Genomic DNA, 18,710 nt, shown 5'->3' with positions numbered 1-18,710 from the left:
GGTCTTTGTACTGTGCTGTTACTATTATTTTCAGCGTAGGTATTGATCAGATCTGTAGCTGTTGCCACAAACTGAAAGGTAACAGCAGTGAGCTCGATAAATAGTTACTGTTTGTTAGTTTTGCAGAAATAAATACTATCAACAAGAGTTTCCAAATAGTCTGAGGTTTTCATCTCAGTGGTGAACACTGAGGAAGTTCCTGGTTTTTTTTTTTTCCCTATTCTTTTTCCAAAGACTGCACAAATCTTTAGAAATAAAGGGATGAAATGACTGCAGCTAATGACTTCTACTAAAATACTGTTAGTATTTTATTACTGTCATCATGTATACGGGCTCACAGGTAGATGTGAAGGCTATAGGAAAATGAAGCAAATAACACTGATGAGTTAGAAATGGATCAAAGTCAGAACTTTCCCATTTTTGGGAGTGAAATGAGTCTTTCACCACTTAGGGTAGTTATCAATAACCCAGTTTAACAACTCAAGGATTATTAAGAACTAAGCTGAACTTCTGAAATAAAAACCCAGAGTAGATCAGGTAGCATTTATGACATATTCAGAAGGGCTCTGCTTCTTTCTTTTCTATTGATAAGCAAATAGTAAAATAACCTATGGATTATTTGGCAGCATTTCCCTTAGATTTCTGAGGATACTGAACAATTGCATGAGGTTAAAAAGGGAGGTATTCATTTTGCTGCTCTTCTTCAGCTCAGGGTTCTCTTGACTTCATTATCAGTTTCTCTTGAGTTGAAATTCCAGTTAAGCAGTCTCGGAAAGATGCTGATACTATTCAGAGTTGTTAATTAAAACAATAAATGTGGAAGGACAAAATAATAATGAAAGAGGCCACTCTGGTATAAGAAAAGAAACTGGCAACTCCATACGCTCGTATCTTCAGACCTGTGTTTATGGCAGGGTGAAAGTTCATATTACAGTCAGCCGCTGATCTCCTTCCAAACATAGCAGGAGTGTATTAAGAACAGGCCAAGCCAGCAAGAACGGGTTTATTTAAATGTATTGTGTTGTTTTTTTTTTCCAGATTGAAAGAAATGAGTAGGATTTATAATTGCAATTGTTTGGAAGTACCATGGGGAGATGGAGATTTAGGTATTGTATGATAATTTGTAATTTATTTAACTTTGCCCACTGATACAATTAGTTGTATTTATTCTTTCTTATTAGAGTTTACAAAGTAATGTAGGCTGCCCTTCCTGAATGGCTGCCAGAGAATTTGGGACTAATGTGGCTTGTAAATATAGTTAGAGATGCTTTGTATTCAACATACTCAGCATCTGTCAGAAACTACATCAGTAGGTAATTAATGCATAAACAGGTTTGGAATAGACTGTATTACTAACTGTGCTGTCACAGACAATGCTGAATTAAAACAGTTCTTCATTTATATTCTTGTTAATGTTTTTTTTACATGAGACATATCAAGGTTGTAGAATAGCAGAAGGCAGCAATCTCTAAACAAAATTAATTTTAAAACAACTCTGATGATGTTTATTAATGCTGCATGTTTATTTTGAACATATTCTCATCCCTGCGGTATTTCATGGTTAATTATTATGTTTACCAATAAATCAGTAGGAATGTGAAAGCTTTTCCCAAGCTTGATTTGCACATTTTTTTTTTTTCTCTGCAGTATTTTGCTTAAAGTTTTTATTGTAATAGAGATGGTCCAAGCATTTGGTTTCAGATGGTTTCAGCAGCTATAGCTGCTGATGTCTCTGTGTGAGGGCAAGGAGATAAGGTGGGTGTAGATGCAATACAGACTTCAGAATGGGATCTGGTATCACTGAATTTCAGACATCGCATTAATAATTATATTAACAGATGTTCTTCGGAGCATTTTGTGGGGGTAGGAGAAGATGGAATGAAAGGTGGAAACAAAGTTGATTTCGCATTACGTCTGCATCTAATAGTTATGCATGGACACACACAAAAAAGGGCCAAAGTATATTCATACTTAATGGATGTTTTTTCTATACAATAGTCAAGTGTCAAGGTTTTTGTCTGTTTTCCTCCTGTTAATTTATGAGTAGGCTAAACCACTTAGAAAAGATCTCATCTATGGGGACAGGGAAGAAATTTCACAGGGTGCAGCCTTCAATTATCTTTGAGGAATTTTGCAACTGCCAGCAGGAGAGCTTAATGAATCTTATTTTATTTGAATTAGAACAACCTGAGTGCTGGTTCTATAGTAGATAGCAGTGAAAAACTATTGTTATTTTGTTAAAATCAGATCAGTATTTCTGAGCTCAGTTACTGTTGTACAAAATCCCTTAAAATTCCGAGCAATTTGTGTATGTTATTTTTAGCTTAGTTATTCCTGCTAGAAATAAAAACCATAGGGAAAAATGTTTGCAGGAATACGCAGAGTGCACTCACACACAGAAATTATCAGAGCTTGAGAGCTTAGCACAGATCATTCTGAAAAAAAAAATCATTAGAAGAACAGAGAAAGAAATGGTGCAGGAAAAAGAACTGAGAGAGAATCATACTACTTAACAACCATCCATTTGGTCTGACTTCAACAAAGTAGCTGTAGAAAAAGAAGTTGAAACCCTAGCACTCATTCCAGGCAGCTATACGAGTATAAAGAATCTGTCAGCAGCAGAAAGATTCAGAGAGCTACAGGTTTTGCATGAGTAATTGCATCAGCTTTGTTACATTCTCAGTAATTTCTTCTTGCAGTTTTAAGTATCAGTAATTCATAATATACTTTGAAGATGATTCTTTCTTGCACAGTCTCAAAACTTAATTTGTAAAATTAATCCAAAAAAATAATGGGTATCAGCTTTGCCTGTGACCCTATCAGCATCCAGTCTTCAATAGGAAAGGACAGGATCTTCAACCACTGGCTGACTCTGGGGCTTGGGTTGGAGTCAGGGGTTGGGGATGGTATGAGGTAGAGAGATCACTGTGGGTTTTCTTTTCTTTTTGTTCTTTCTTGAGGGTGGTGAGTCTGGACAATAAATACCAGCTTTTGCATTAAGGATAACTACTTATTCTTAGTGCTAATAGCCTATCAAGATGAGAACTTAATATCCTGTTTTTTTCTATAGCAACCTTTTGAACTATGATTCTCACTGTATTTCTCTTCTCAGCTTGAAATTAATCTTGTTGTACATAGAGATTTCAAAACTGAATTTCATATACTTCAGTATTATCAGCACTTTTTCAGGCAGGTTTGTATTTGTTTTTGGTTTAAATATCGATTTGTCAAAGCCTGTAAACCTGCTGCTAAAATACATTAAAACTAAATAATGAAAAACAGAGTTGGAAATATGGAGAGAGATGCATCTGTTGCATCATATTATTGAAATCAATGTATCAGTATTCTGTTCTCTGTGCTACATAATCAGTTATTATAGATGCTTGCAGTTAATAATTAAAAACAGCTTTATCTAGAAACAAATCAATTGAAATACAGTTTCTGCAGGGGAAGAATTATTTACACAGGACATTTCACTTCATTCTGTGCATTGTGTTTCTTGCTTTGCTCTATGCAGTCCAAAAGCGTTCTTATTCACATGGTTTACTCAATACATGTTGTTATTACATAGGTTCTTGGGCAGATCGCTCACCTCTGCATGAGGCAGCCAGTCAAGGACGTCTTCTTTCTCTAAAGACTTTATTGTCACAGGTGAAGGCTGTGTTCTTAAAATTGCTTAACTTTTTAATGTTACTTAATCTCTCAGCATAGATTATTAATGCAGATTTAGTTATGTTTTGCTTTCTTTATTTCACCAGAATTTCTGGGAACAATACCCATTTACTAATTTTTGTTACAATAAGATATAAGTTGATATTTAAAGTATTTTATCTGTATGTTTTAAGCTTTGTAAAATCAATCTTTACCAAAGCTGTAACTATATGTCCATCAGTGTTCCCCTCCTGTGTGGTGTGAATCATGATACTATAAAATGAAGGAACATCCTGAGTTGGAAAGGACCCACAAGGATCATTTAGTCCAAATACTCTGCCTCACTCAGTGTCATGGTTTTGTAATGTAGCAACCCAGGAAGATACTTGTTTAGAGGGAAAGCACTGAAAAATTCTGGTTCTTGGCATAGTTGTGATTAGAAAAAACACTATTTTGCTAACAGCAAATGGAGACTATAAACCATTGTGTGTCAGTATTAGTTTTGTCATATCAGCTCCTACAAGAAAGAATGAAGTTGATGAATACAATTTTTAGCTTCTAAGAATTGAAAAATACCTACTGCAAAAAATAATAATCAAGTACTTGATGTTTTTATCAATCCAAGAAGTATTCTCCTTGCTAATATGAATCTGATGTCTCTAGACATTTCAGACCCTAAGAACTGCAGTGCCATTTAAACTGAGAGCCTAGTTGGGTTTTAAATATGACCAAGTATAAGGATACCTGGACCTCTCTACAGACCTGTTCCAGGGTTTCCCCACCCCACTCTGAATTATTATACTTTCCCACATAACTAATTGGATTTCACTGCATTCCAACTTTCCTGTTGCCTTTTGTCTGATTATGGTACGTCTCAAGAGTCAGGCTCCATTGTCTTTATACCCTGATGCCCTGCTCCAGGGCCTACTATTTCCGTTCTTTAAAAGAGAAGAGCTGACAACTTTGATTCTGATGTCAGTGTTGATTGATGGTTTTTTTTATAAGCTTACTAAAGATTTACTTATTGCAAGTAGAGTTTTAAGCCTATTTAGTGTTATTCCTTTAAATAGCAAATAGTGTGACCTAACAGCTTTCATGTGATCTTCATATGTCATTCATATCTTGTTTAGGGTTACAATGTAGACACACTAACTATTGACCAAGTAACTCCACTTCATGAAGCCTGCCTGGGAGATCATGTAGGATGTGCAAGGATCCTTCTTGAAGCAGGAGCAAATGTAAGGGTGTTTTTGTATATGAAATCCAATGCTAACTTTGGTTTAACTGACAAGGATAAATTCCTTGATTTATTTTTTTTACATTGGTATTTCTCTGTACTCTGTTGATGACATTGATTTAATTACAGTAAGCTGCCATCTGAAAGCTAGCAAAGGAAAGTTATGGCTCAAAGAGGCATCAGTATAGAGACATTAGGCTAAACGAAATAATGAAACAGAGACTACTTAAGTGTGTATGAAAGAGTAGATCTCAAACAGAAGAACAGTAACAGGGAAAACAGACGGGAGTTGGGAAGGAACTGAGATAGTATAGTAAGCTGGAGAGAATCTGCTAGTACTGTTACCAGAATTTCATTACATCCTTTATCTTTCAAACTTCTGAATGCATCTCTCCTTTACTGATTTCCTCTTCTAATGAGTGGCTTCTAAGAGACTGTTCCTTCAACCTCTGGACTAACTTTTGTCACATTGTGCTATATGCTCTTAAGATTCTTTGGTGTGAGTACAAAAGAGCACTGACTCTTTTTTGTATTCATGACACAGACTCTCTAACTGTTACCCCAAACGGAAAGTGAGAATTCACAGACTATATACAAATCTATAAGAACAAATTTGATTTTCTAATCTCGAATTTTCATGGTTGGAGTGGGTTTAGAGGATGCATGTAAGAGGACAGGTGAGATTCCCCGCTCCAAATAGCTGTGTTCCTTCCTTTAGCATCATCACAATTTTTGCTTCTCATCATTCTCCCTAGTATCCTTGTCTCATTCCATGAAATACCACTCCAACAGAAAGATTAAAAACACAGAATGGCAAATAATTCCCACACTTAATATGAAGCTTGCAGTCTTGCTAAAGCTAAAGAGAGAGGGTTCCCATTACTGCAACAGGTGTGGATTTGTTGTATCAGCAAGAAGAGACAACAATATAGTTTCTAGCTAAATTCTGCTTAAAACTACTTTTCTTTCAATTCTTTTGTTACCTGGATTTTATATATTTTAGGTAAATGCTACAACGATTGATGGAGTGACACCTCTATTTAATGCATGCTCGAGAGGCAGCGCAGCGTGCGCTGAGCTCTTGTTAGAGTATGGTGCCAAAGCTCAGTGGGAGTCCTGCCTTCCATCACCAACTCATGAAGCAGCCAGCAGAGGTAAGAAATTACACACTCAACAGACAAGCAGTTGACAAATATCTCAATAATGTAGCGTTAGGACGTGGGCCCCATTTTGTCTGAGCCAATTTGATGAAGTCAACCAACTATTATGCTTTGTACTGACAGGACACAGTGAATGTCTGGAGGTACTGATATCCTGGGGTATAGATGTTGACCAAGACCTTCCTCATTTAGGAACACCTCTATATGTAGCATGTGTGTCACAGCAGATTCATTGTATCCGAAAGCTACTTTATGCAGGTATGTCATTACTGAAATAAAAGTATTGCTAGTTTGTACAATTAAGCAAACTGTACTCACCTTTTAGTGCTCATTCAATGAAACTAAAACCCTTGCTTGCAGGACTCTTTTAAACCATACTGTGATGCATGTTTTCTTACATCAACTCACTGTATCTTTTATTTTTTATTATTTATTTTTTGGCATAATAAACATATGAGGAGAAAAGGGAGCAAGGCTAAAAAGAATGTGCTTTCATAGTATCCAGCACCTACCTCAGCTTTGTAGTTAACGCAAAACACAGGTAGCTACTTATGGCAATCTGAGATTTTTATTTGATGAGTTATTTGGAGTGTATTAGGAGGTAAAAAGCTAACAGGCAATGAAGCAGGCAAGAGAATGATACTGTGGAAGCATTATCAAAATGCTCATGTGGGTAAAAGTGACCGATTTAGACTCTGAATTAAATTGCTAGGCCTCTGATATTAAAGAGTTCTTTAACTCAAGTGGGAATTTAAAAGGCAGATAGCATTTATTCTGTGACAAAATTTGGTACAGAGCCAATTTTTGGTCTCAAAAGATCAGTTCTCTTATTGAGTTTCTTTTTTAATAGGATGCTTCAGAAGACTGTTGGAGAAATCTTGTTTGAGGGGAAAGGTTAACAGCTTGCTTATAAAAGTTCTCCCATACTGGCTATTTTTGCTATTTTTGTTTAAATCATCATCATAGTATCATAGTCTCGTGCGGGTTGGAAGGGACCTTAGAGATCATCGAGTCCAACCCCCGGGATTCGAGCCTCTGTGTAGCAGAGCGGCACTTCTACCACTTGCGCCACAGGGGGGATTCGAACCTGGGCCCCAGTGTAGCAAAGCGGCATTCCTACCACTGCGCCACCGGGGCACACACAATCTTGTATGAACTTTTTTTCTTTTTTTTTTAATGAATATAAATGCAATACCGCAAATTAGTTCAGTCCATTTTAATTGGAAAATTCTGTTTTAGCAGTTGTTGTGTTGAGGGACATGGTTTAGTGGGAGCTATTGGTAATAGGTGAATGGTTGGACTGGATGATCTTTTAGGTCTTTTCCAACCTTGGTGATTCTATGATTCTATAAATAGTTTTTAAAGACTTCAGTAATGAAAGTGTAGTTTACCTGTAGCAATTTTTTAAAATACATTTATTTATTTATTTTTTTAATAATTGGGGCAACTGTGATGCTCACATTACTTAGTTTGAACAGCAAAATTCACTGTTGCTTTCCCAGACAGCGTGGATTTTTACTCAATGACATTTGTAATTCATCTCTTCTTTACATCTCTTTGCGTGCATACCAGGTGCCAATGTGCAGAAAGGAAAGCATATGGAAACTCCACTGCACGCTGCTGCCCAGCATTCAAGCACAGAGATTGTAAACTTACTCCTTGAATTTGGGGCGGACATAAATGCCAAAAACACAGATTTTGAGAGGCCTGTTGATTTAGCTGCTCCACGCAGTTTAGTAGAGAGGCTGCTGCTCCTCCACGAAGGTAAGCTTTACAGGTGTTATTGCAAACAAACATGCACAGCTGAGCAGCATGAGAATTTATTCAAGCCAAAGAAACATATTTTTATGCTTATTAGGTGTTAAACTACAATAAAACTGTATTTTATTGGCTATATCAGATCTCGCAATAAAAAACAAGATACTTCAATTTCAGATTAAAAATGTATTTAGGGTGGTTTTTTGTTGTTGTGCTTTTTATGTTGTTTTAAAGTCTTGTCCGTCATCACACGGTAGCATTATAAACTGTTTCAGTCAATTCCCAGTTCTGAATATGAATGTACAAACAAAGAACTTTTAAAGTCAAATAATAATGAATTGCCTGATATGAAATGCTTTATAATGATATATATATGACGAAAGACCATAAAGTTTTTTACTTTAAATGAAATTTAGAAAACATTGCTTACTTTGTAGGTACCCGAGAAACAGCAATTGATACAAATAGTCTCTTATAACTTCTAAAGGTCTGAGAGAGGGAGGAAATGAATGTATCCCAAAGGGATCTGGATTTGTTCAGGCTGTCTTATGTAAGACAAATATAAGCTACAAGACACATAAGCAACAAGACACAGGTGAAAACACAGGTGGAAAGCAAAGAAGTTACTGTAATGGCTAATGGACATCTCTTCAGAGGTGAAATGACATTATTTCAGTGTTTTCCTTCAAAACAATCTACTGTTAAGAATAACAATAAAAAAGCAAAAAAAAAACCATCCAACCAACCCACACTAAAACCACCTGGCTTTGTGAATTGGCTACCTAGAGGTCATCAAAGGCTGGAGGGTTTTTAGAAGCCAGAACAAATACGTCCAAATCTTTTTTTATTGGCATGAAACTCAGCCTTACGTAATTAAACTCATGTTTTGTTTCTTTTCCTTTTGCAGCCACACCATCTTCCCTTTGTCAGCTCTGTCGACTACGTATCCGAAATTACTTAGGAAGAGCTAGACTGCATCTCATCCCACAACTCCAGTTGCCAACAATACTGAAGAATTTCTTACAGTATAGATAACATAATACTTAACCTTTAGAAAGCTGAGTGACAAGTCTTCTGTGTATTGTAAATTTTACCTAAAGAACTGCTGGGCGGAAAAATAAAAGCCTTTTGCATATTACTTTAAAAAGACACAAATCTTAGACACCTGGTGGTGTGTAATCATAATTGGGAGCCATTCAGCAACTGGTACCAAGGTGCTAACAAGGCTGAATTGAATAAGTGTGCAGATGCTCTGGGAAATGATTGCGTATGTTTAGCTTAACACTTACTAATTAGCTTTAGTGCTGTTAGTTTTCTTTGTATTTATACTTTAAAATCTATTTGGCACGTGGGAACTGCAGCGTTTCTTCATTTTTATTTGTTAACGTTGTTCACTTGGAGTCATTATTTTATGTGTTTTTAAATGTATGTTGTCTGTGTACCAAAAAAATACTTGGTGGTAGGTGCACTACAAACATTGATTAAAAAAAAATAAAATAATAAATAAACAGATAGCCAGTTTTCTTCCTTTTCTTTATATAAACACTTAATTAATGACAGTGAGAAACTTCCTTTACCCTTCCTCACTGCCTGTGCTGCGAACTAGAGGTTTGTGTCTTGAGCTTTTCTTTTTTTTAGCCTAGCTTACAGTTTTCTAATTTAGAAAGTTACAAATAATTCAGAAAGATACAAATCATAGGGAAATATTCCTCAGAAGCCTTAATGCTGGGATACTTTCTGATGCCTTCTTCTTACAGAGCATTCTTGGAATCTTTCCTTATATTTCCTTAACAGTGCTCTATCATAACTTAGGGACATATTAATAATCTGCCTCAGAGAATGACGTAAATTACTGCATGGTACTCCCAAGGCTTTTCAAGGCTACTGCATCATATCATGGAATCATAGAATGGCTTGGGTTAGATGGGACCATAAAGATCCAACCCCCTGCTGTGAGTATGGTTGCCAATCATGGAATAAGGCTGTCTGGGGCCCACCCAAACTGGCCTTGAAAGCCTCCAGAGATGGGGCAGCCACAGCCTCCCTGGGCAGCCTGTGCCAGGGCCCCACCACTCTCTGAGTAAATAATTTCTGCCTATCATCTAACTTAAATCTATCCTCTTTTAATTTAAAGCCATTCCTCCTTGTCCTGTCACTACCCACCCGTGTAAAAAGTCAGTCCCCCTTTCTACTTATAAGCCTAATCCTCAGTTGCTAATTTATGTCCACCTAATAAAATCCAGCCACGTCCACATAAAGAACATCCAACTTTCCGACTATTATCCTTGTTTAAAGGAATCTTAATTTACTTCTGCTCCTTGCAAAAACTCTAGAGAGAGCCTTTTCTGGACTCCCTCTAAAGGAAGATCAGATGCAGGTAGGAGAAACTGCTTAGGATTCCATACTGTCCATGTACTGAGCGAGTTGTTTGTTTTGTTGTGGGTTTTTTCCCCCTCATTCAGAAGCTAGGAATTTCTTGGTTTCTGCATGATGCCATTGCTTTTATTACTTCAAGAAACACAGCAGTGCCATGCCAACCACTGTGCTACTGAACTTGTATGCACAGAGTAAGATCACTTGGGCTCTTACCTTCAGGTGTACAGAGTGCTTTTCAAACTTGCTTTGGGAAAAGCTGCATGAGAAAAAAAGAGGAGGTTGGTTTGGCTTTAGACACTAGAGTCCCTGCTACCTTACATCACATCATCTATGTGGATTTGTGCTGTCTTGCTATTTGCATGTTATTCCCACTGATTCCAGCAGCCATCCAAAGTGCAAACAAGATCCTCTTAAGTGGTACAAGCTACTGGGTGCTACTTTCTCCTTAATGCTGTGGAGCAGTAGACAAGCAGATTAACCCAGACCCAGCCTGCAGTGGTATTTTTGCAACATGAATCTTGGGTAATACTCACTTTTAAACCTTTAATCTTTTGCTAATATATAATAATATGACTAGAATCCCTTCAGCAAACTGAGACAGGTCGGATGGGAACAAACAAAACTGGGAACTCGGGTTGTTGCTGTGGCAGGACTGTGTTGTGGAACAGGCCTCCAGCAGATCAGCCCGCTCTTATGTCACATACCAAGAATACATATTAACCAAACAGATGATGTGAGCATTTGGTAAAGCTCTTTCAGAAACACGATGCTAGGCTGAATTAGAAATTAAAAGAAAGCAGGCCTGGTTTTGGTCTCATTGTGTTTATACAATGCGGCTCTCACAGAACAGATGCTCTGTAAGCAATGCTTCCTATTTATGACGTTGGCACACCATGTCAGAGGCAGATGTTGGTGGTACGGCAGTACAGGTTGAACCTTCCCACCAATATTCCATGGTAGGTTGTTGCTGTGTGACAGACGGCAGCGGAGGGGCAGCCTGACACGAGGTGCAACACGGAATTCGACTCAGAAGCGTGTCACCAAAAATAAACCACATACATTGCCTAAAACCTCCATTCCGCTTTGGAATCCGACTGTGACATCACGCCGGTTAGCCATAAAGCGCTGCAGACGAACACAGACGGTACCAGGCGGCACCTCACACTCCGCCTCCCGTGTGTGCCCCTCCGTGCTGTGAGGCGGCGAGCTCAGCCCAGCGCCGCTATGTCGGTCCGGCAGCCCGAGCTGCCTCGCCCCGTGCTCCGCTGGCTGCTCAGCCTCGGCCTTTCCGTCATCCCCCGCAACTACCGCAGGTCCGCCGGGCCGGGCCGGGCCTGGGGGGAGGGAGCGGGGGGCGGTGCCAGCGCCCTTCACGTTGTCTCAACAGGGATTTCTCCAACGGGTACCTGGTGGCGGAAATCCTGTCTCGCCGCTTCCCCGCCCACGTCCAGCCCATCTGCTACAGGAACGGCTGCTCGCTGCCCACCAAGCTCGACAACTGGGCCCGGCTGCGGCGGGTGAGATGGCCCCCTGCCGCCCCCCGCCCCCCGCCGTGCCCCTTCCCTTCTAATCTGTAATCATTTTTTTCCCTTCCTGACGCGTCAAGTTTCTGGCCAAGCAAGAGTTGGACATCGCCCATGAGCTGATAGAGGGAACGATTCACTGTAAGCCCGGAGCGGCAGAGGAGCTGCTGCGAGAGCTCTGCGCCGCGCTGACCTGCGGCCGGTGAGTGGGTGATGCCCCCAGGTGGCCTCCGATACTCAACTTGCCCTGGCTTGGCAAGGGAAAAATGCGCTTTGAAGTGAAGCTCGAACCCGGAACAAAAGATTTTTTACTGTAATTAAATCCTGAACACTTTTATTTATTTATTTTTAAGAATCGAAAATCTTCAAGATACGCAGGTCGACTTTACAGACCGCTGTTACCAAACAAAGTTATCAGTGGCTGCCAGAGCAACAGCTTCCACGGCCATCAAGAGTAACATCAGGTTGACAGAGATGCTGGTGAAACCCTGCATCTGCGTCAATAGACAGAAGGCTGTTGCCATTGTTAACATGCAAACAGGAATGAGGATGCGAGAGAGGGAAGAGAATCCACGTGAGTGTAATAACTAACTTTCACCGTTAACATTATCAATAAACATTCCCCTCTATTACTTCTTACCACTGAAGGAAGCCACCCATTTCCTTAGATCTTCTTGGCTGAGGCACTCATCAGAGATGCAGTAACCTGCCACTGAAACTCTTCGAAGAAATGCTCTGGGCACACAGGGATAGTAGTGGATGCTGTATACATTGCCTTTAGCACAGCCACCCAGTGTTGTTAAACTACCAAGACACAGAGTAAGCAGTTAAATGACAGATGAGTTGGACGGAAGATGGTCTGGACTGTCAGATTCAAGATCAAAGGGCTGTTCTACACAGTCCAGCTATGGCCAGTTACAAGTGACCTCCCTCAACTATGAGCTCTTAGGGCTGCTTAGTGTCTTTATTAACAATGTGGACATGAGGACAGAGGACACTGAGCACATGGGGGAACAACTGACACGCTGGAGGTCCCTTCAGTTTCCCAGTGGACAAGGTGAAGAGTGCTCTTGCGGCAGGCGCAGCCAGCAGCATTGTGTGTTGTCACTAACACAATAATACACCAGCACTTTAGAAGTGATTTTTTTAGCCTCTTTACATCACTTAGACTGTCATCTGAGTATTTAAGTAAAACGGGAAACAGGGGTAATAAAGGTTTTCAAATAAACTGGAGAACTAAACAACAAACTGATCAGATGCTCAACATACTGCTGAAATGGTAATGTATTTTTGTCTTAAAGGTCGGTTTAACATTAAACCAAGTTTCGGACAGCGTGTGGTTCACCATTTGGATTGCATCACACCCTCCACAAATACAACTAGGATCCCAAAGAAGCATTTGTCACCTCATGTAAGTTTTTAGGACCACGTAGGTGTTATTTTCACTTATGCTGTACAGGCAACCAAGAGATACATAGAAAAACTTTGAAGCTACAAAGTCCTAGAAAATAGGAGACTTGGAGAGGGTTAGCAGTGTTAAAATGATCGTTGAAGATCAAACTGCTTTGAGTTTTTCCATAATATTGAAGCAGCAGCAATTACTCTAATATGTAAAAATGCTTTCCTTACCTTTCTCAGCATTTTGATTTGAGTACATTCACTATGCTGAAGTCCTGCTTGGCTCTTCTGGGCACTGATGGCAATAGTCACAAATTGATTCATTAGTTTTCAGCTTGTTTGTATACATCCTTCCTTTTTCTGCCATCAAAGACAGTTTGTGCTGATTTAAATAATAACACCCTTAAAAATGATACTGCATTGCCTTTCTGTGTAGGGCTAAAATGGTTTCTTCACAAGGGAAAACGAGACACTTTCAGGGTTTAAATTTAGTCTAGATTTTTATGGTTAAATCTGATTAAACAAGTTTTTGTTTTTTTTTTTTAATATGGTCATGATTTTTTCCCACCTATTTGCATATAGACTCATCAGAAAGCAGAGACAGAACATGCTCATTCTAAAGAACTTGAGGTGAAACAGCCGACAATTCCTCTCTCACAGTAGATATTTGGAACCTTCTGAACACTGCTGAAAGGATTAACCAGAGAGATATGGAGCTTTTAAATACAAACCCTCTCTCAATCACAATTGTGTTGACTGCATAATCAATAAAGAGAAATCTGCGTTTACCATTAGTTAGGCACTATTTCATTTAAAGCCAAATAATAATAAATAGTTTATATCATATTTCACAATACAGATTTTATTTATTTCTACAGTACTGTTTTTCACTTGTCCGTATAGTACCACCTAGCATCCATTTCACCTTCATTTCTTAGAAGAGTTGATATGTATCAGTGAAGGTTTTGGACACAGATGGTACTGGTACAACGTCAGAGTCTACAGTAAAGTGTTAACAACTCTACGTGAAGAAAATTAGGATATAAAGGCACAGTCTCCACAAGTGCCTTTTTTGCTTCCTTCATTTTCAGTCATTTTAATCAAGAGCAAAGAATTCAGATTTTCATTCCTACATAACAATAAAAGCTTCAGATTTAAAAAGAAATATCTATTCTGAAAAAGGTATCTAAACTTGGTAGTTTAACTTCATTCTTTAGAGAAGACAAGTGCTTTCTTTCATTTGTGTAATGTTCAATTGCTCTGGACTTAAGTATTTTTCACCTATGAAGAAGTTTAAGAACGTAGATTGAAGGTGTCATCTCATTTTGAATGCAGAGATCATAGTATGACCTTTTTTTCCCCTCATATGGACTTGTAACCCACCTATGAAATTGCTGTGAAGATCTCACATTTAGCTACCGCCTGTGAAGATTAAACATGTCATTAATGGTTAGATTCTTTCAACAGAAAGAGTTTGATTTTGTGGGGATAAAATGGCATTAATATCTCAGGTATGCTGAGATTTATAGTAATTTGAAGACACTACTAGAGAGCTTGCTAAAATTCTTCATTCAAACAGAAATACTCATCATTACAGACAAATTAAACAGTGACATGAAGACAAAGGATTCTTAAATAGAATATACTTGTATTTGACTAGCTGTGCTGGATAACAAAGGACTTTTTTTGCATGTTCCCTTCTGTCACCACACAGGGTTAACTGCAGTAGAGAAAAGGCAACCATTTTATTCATAATGACTTATTTTATTTCAACAATGAAACAATAATTAACCCTCTAGTGGGAAGAGGGAGTAAAATCTGCCTAAGATTATGTGTTAAGGCACAACTTACTTGCAACAAGTTGATGCAATTAAACTACCTATTTTTAAGATCCTTCAGTTATGAAAGATCAGTAAAAATCCTTACAGCATAGCAAAAGATTGGAAACAAAGCAGAGTGCCAGCTTAGCCAGTTGTTTAGATCCTATCATCAGACACACGGGGCTGCAAATTCTTAGTTTTCCTCACCAATTTTGTATGAACAGATATCACAAACTTGTATGATTTGGTAAAAGAAATCATCTCATCTTCGAAGCAACCCTTCAGATAACGCTGGAAAATGCTGTCGCAAAGCATGAATTTTTAGTTCTGAAATCCACCTCTTAATTCTCCAAACTCCACGAGATTGAACAAGGGGAAACATTTTTCAAACAATACCTGCAAGAAGTAAATTGTTCTGCTCCAACACCTACGTAAGAACAAATATTTTTGTAAACACACATAACAAAACAGCCACCCCACCCCATCAATATATTCTTATCCTGGACATTCAATAATACTACTCTAAAACTGGCAATGAAAAATATAGTTCTTTTAAAAGAGAAATAAAACGAATGGGAATGATTGATTTTTAACCTCCTCCTTACTCTTCTGGAAAGCTGACATCATTATTTCTAGCTGGATGAGAGCAGTGCTTACAGACCTATTGAGGGCTGGCTAAGGTCTACTAAAACCACCTTGTATTATCGCTGGATTTAAAAGGATTGCTCTACACATAGTTCTGCCAGTTTCTAATTAGAACTTCTTTGTATTTTAGGTAACTAGCAGGATTTTATATTTATTTTAAACCAGCTCTTAAAACTGTAACAAAGGTCGGGTAGATTTCTGCTTGTACGCCATCAAGTCGAAAAATAATATAACCAAAGCATGTTTTCTACAAATTAGTAATTCCAGCCATAAGATTTCTTCTATGGTTAAACAGCATATGATATACAAGTTATAAAATTTAAGTATTCTTAGTATTCTATTGCCGTAACTTCCTTCCTGTTTGGAAACACAGAATCTGTGTCATGATTCCAGTCCTGGTCCAGCCTGATCCTGTGGCAAATGGGGCAGATGAACCCATGGACCATGCCCTGGAGAAAGGGAAGGTGGGCAAGGGAGAAGTATGGAGTTGGGCCAGGTTGGGGAAAAAAAACCAAACAATAACAGTGGCATCAACCTAAGGGAGAAAAATAATTTACTAAATCCAATAATAGAATGCAAGATAATATAATTGGAATTGAAGCAAATTAAGATAAATGAAGTATCTAAAAATGGAAGGCCTTACTCTAATGCTGTAGGTGAGACAGCCAGTGAGCACATGGAGCCAAGGCAGGCAAAAAGAGACAATCTTGTGGACTTAAAGTCATTTTATCTTCCCCTCTTAACAGAAAATGGAAATGAAATAAGTGAAATCTGCAAATTGCGATTCGTTTTTCCCTTCTGAGACCGGAGCTGCAGCATTCACTCTTTAATTCCCAGTGCACTGCATGAGGTTATGATGCAGAATGCTGATAACAAACTACAAAAGCCTGACAGTCAGTAAATAAAAACCTATGCACAAATGTTTGTTTCTGGCCCATCATACTACATGTATATTTGTAACTAATATAAAATGTAGAAAGAATGCATTTTAAGTGTACATAAAGTATTTTAATAACATAACTACATTTTGTTTGTACCTTACAAAGGCTTTGTTAAAAAAAAGATTTATAAATACATCTTAGCTTTAGTATAAGGGGGACAACGTGCCAAAGATGAACTTATTAGAAAATAGACTATTATAATCTAGACATTCGAACCTATCTAAACAAAACATTATGAACATCTTTGCACTGCTATTAATGATACATGTAAGTAATGATTGCAAAAAATGTCATCTATGCATTTTTGAAATTTTATTTTTGCTTTAGAACCCTGTGTAAAAACTGAAATTAAACAAAAAGTGGTCACTGTGTGATTCCAGACATTCTAAAATTAAGTTGCAATGGCTATTCGTAAAGTCATCAATCCTTTGAAAATATGCTTATGAACTTCACAGTTTATCTGCATTTTGATGATATGTAGGGTTGCCTACGTGCTTTAAAAGGCATTTGTTTATGCAAGTTCAGCTGAAATATGTCCGAGTTGTCTGACAACAATTTTTATTAAAAAGACGACATGGCTGTCAATTAAGTTAGGATTTTCTTCTTTGGATTCTCAATAACTACTTCTTTGGATAATCAACAAACATTTCTATAGAAATCTTTTTTTGTTCTCATTTTACAATTTTAAAAGTCCAAGTATTTGCCTCCCAAGAAAGTCTGACTTCCATCTTTCTGTCCTTTGACAATCAGTGTTATTTTAAGAGGAAAACGCTGCCATCAAAATGGGTTAAGTCGTATTCCTGTTCCTAGTGGTGAAAAGGGATTCACTTTGGCCCACATCAAAGCATCGTTCAGTGAAACTGCCGATTTCCCATCTTCAAGGAAGAACACTGGACCCTGGAAAAACAGAAATATTTGGAGAGAGAAAGAAAAAGACAACACACATGTAGTGTGGAAAGTCTACCACATTTTGTTGTATCCGAGAAGGATGTAAAAACCAAGCTTTGGTCTATCATCTAAATTCATCTAAAAATACAACCTAGTCAGCTCAAAGCTTTAGTAACATGCAACTGTTAAGCGAGCAGCCTCTAAATTGTAGAGGCTGAAAATTTTGTAGTCATTGCATGTTTTATTTTAAGAATTGCTGTATTCTGTAAATTTGTCAGTTATTGTAAAGTTAAATTTTATCTTATGTTTTGGATTTCTCCATCTTAAAAACAAAACCAAACCCAAAAGGTTCTGTGAATAGTTTTAAAACATGGAGTCTGCTGAACACTCCGCACTTTGAGAAACATGAAGGATAAAGCACTGATTTATATGATGAGAGAGAAGCTATCTGCCAGGTTTTTCATTTAATGAAACATGGTCTCAAAGCTGTAACTCAATTTTAAGTGCATTTCTACAGTGGTATGCTCTCGGAACTTGCCAATTAAACTGTAAAATTAAGCAATTAGGTTACTATACTTTAGTACTAACTCAATGATTTCTGAGCTGATCTGCATGCCTAAAGCAAGACTCAATATTCACTAATCCAAAGATTAAGATGACAAACTGGTGACACCATATTTGCTATTCTTGTCAAATGGAGTGTAACAACAGCAGCTTTCTATGGCTGTTATCAACCATTAACACGTGGCATGTATTTTCCACTGGGCCACAGCAGAGATCACTGATCTCATGCAGAAGTACTGGCAGCAAGTCCTTTGGACTTGAGGTTGTTGTCAACTTTGTTTACCTTAAAGATCTTACTAGTATTTTGTGATCTCCAGTTTCCAATACAAAACTACCCCTCTTAATCCCCGAACAACCCTGTTACTCTTTGGGCTGGCATCTGGCACTGGACATATTAAAGAATCATTTCACACTGAGGCAGTACTTGGAGATAATAGCCATACAGAATAGTATTTTCAGGCCCCATCTAGCTTTCCCAGAAATACAAAAAAAAAAAAAAAAAAAAAAAAAAAAAAAAGGCATTATAAGGGCAAGCATATTTTGATCTTAGAACCCTATGGAAGAGAAAAATAAAAATATTTGAATATTCCATTTTTAATATCTGGCTTTAATTAATGAATTTTAAGTTTTATACTATGTTTTTATTATGATAAATAACAACAGAATAATATTGATGTTTGGTTGAACATGACATTTTAAAACTCCAGCTGCAATGAGATAATGATACAAGAATTTATTTTACAATAAAT

General features: G+C 37.8%; 3 protein-coding genes across 12 annotated transcripts in view; 2 read left to right on the top strand and 1 right to left on the bottom strand.

The window, feature by feature from the left end:
• ASB5 (ankyrin repeat and SOCS box containing 5) overlaps positions 1-9,320 on the top strand; it is a 31,533-nt gene extending 22,213 nt beyond the window's left edge. For 3 of the 5 annotated variants that reach the window (XM_015861746.1, XM_015861747.2, XM_015861748.2), the window contains 6 exons: positions 3,572-3,651; positions 4,782-4,889; positions 5,892-6,042; positions 6,172-6,306; positions 7,621-7,812; positions 8,714-9,320. In XM_015861746.1, the coding sequence (XP_015717232.1) occupies positions 3,572-3,651; positions 4,782-4,889; positions 5,892-6,042; positions 6,172-6,306; positions 7,621-7,812; positions 8,714-8,841 (794 nt within the window). In that variant the 3' untranslated portion in view covers positions 8,842-9,320. Of the gene's footprint in view, positions 1-1,038; positions 1,107-3,571; positions 3,652-4,781; positions 4,890-5,891; positions 6,043-6,171; positions 6,307-7,620; positions 7,813-8,713 lie in introns of all 5 variants that reach the window. The other 2 variants (XM_015861749.1, XM_015861750.1) reach the window with 1 other exon arrangement.
• Positions 9,321-11,406: 2,086 nt separating this feature from the next.
• SPATA4 (spermatogenesis associated 4) lies at positions 11,407-13,949 on the top strand. Its single transcript, XM_015861787.2, is given in 7 exon segments — positions 11,407-11,495; positions 11,570-11,699; positions 11,789-11,907; positions 12,059-12,279; positions 13,007-13,116; positions 13,686-13,740; positions 13,743-13,949. Coding segments are annotated over 7 exon segments (849 nt in total). The 3' UTR covers positions 13,868-13,949.
• A 2,605-nt stretch (positions 13,950-16,554) lies between these two features.
• The window catches only part of WDR17 (WD repeat domain 17), a 42,207-nt gene continuing 40,051 nt past the window's right edge, over positions 16,555-18,710 (bottom strand). For all 6 annotated transcript variants that reach the window (XM_015861778.2, XM_015861780.2, XM_015861782.2 and 3 more), the window contains one exon: positions 16,555-17,406. In XM_015861778.2, the coding sequence (XP_015717264.1) occupies positions 17,287-17,406 (120 nt within the window). In that variant the 3' untranslated portion in view covers positions 16,555-17,286. The remainder of the gene's footprint in view (positions 17,407-18,710) is intronic.

Source organism: Coturnix japonica, chromosome 4 (assembly GCF_001577835.2).
Source record: "Coturnix japonica isolate 7356 chromosome 4, Coturnix japonica 2.1, whole genome shotgun sequence".
NCBI classification, from domain to species: Eukaryota; Metazoa; Chordata; class Aves; order Galliformes; family Phasianidae; genus Coturnix; species Coturnix japonica.
This window is presented reverse-complemented; position numbering and strand designations above follow the sequence as displayed.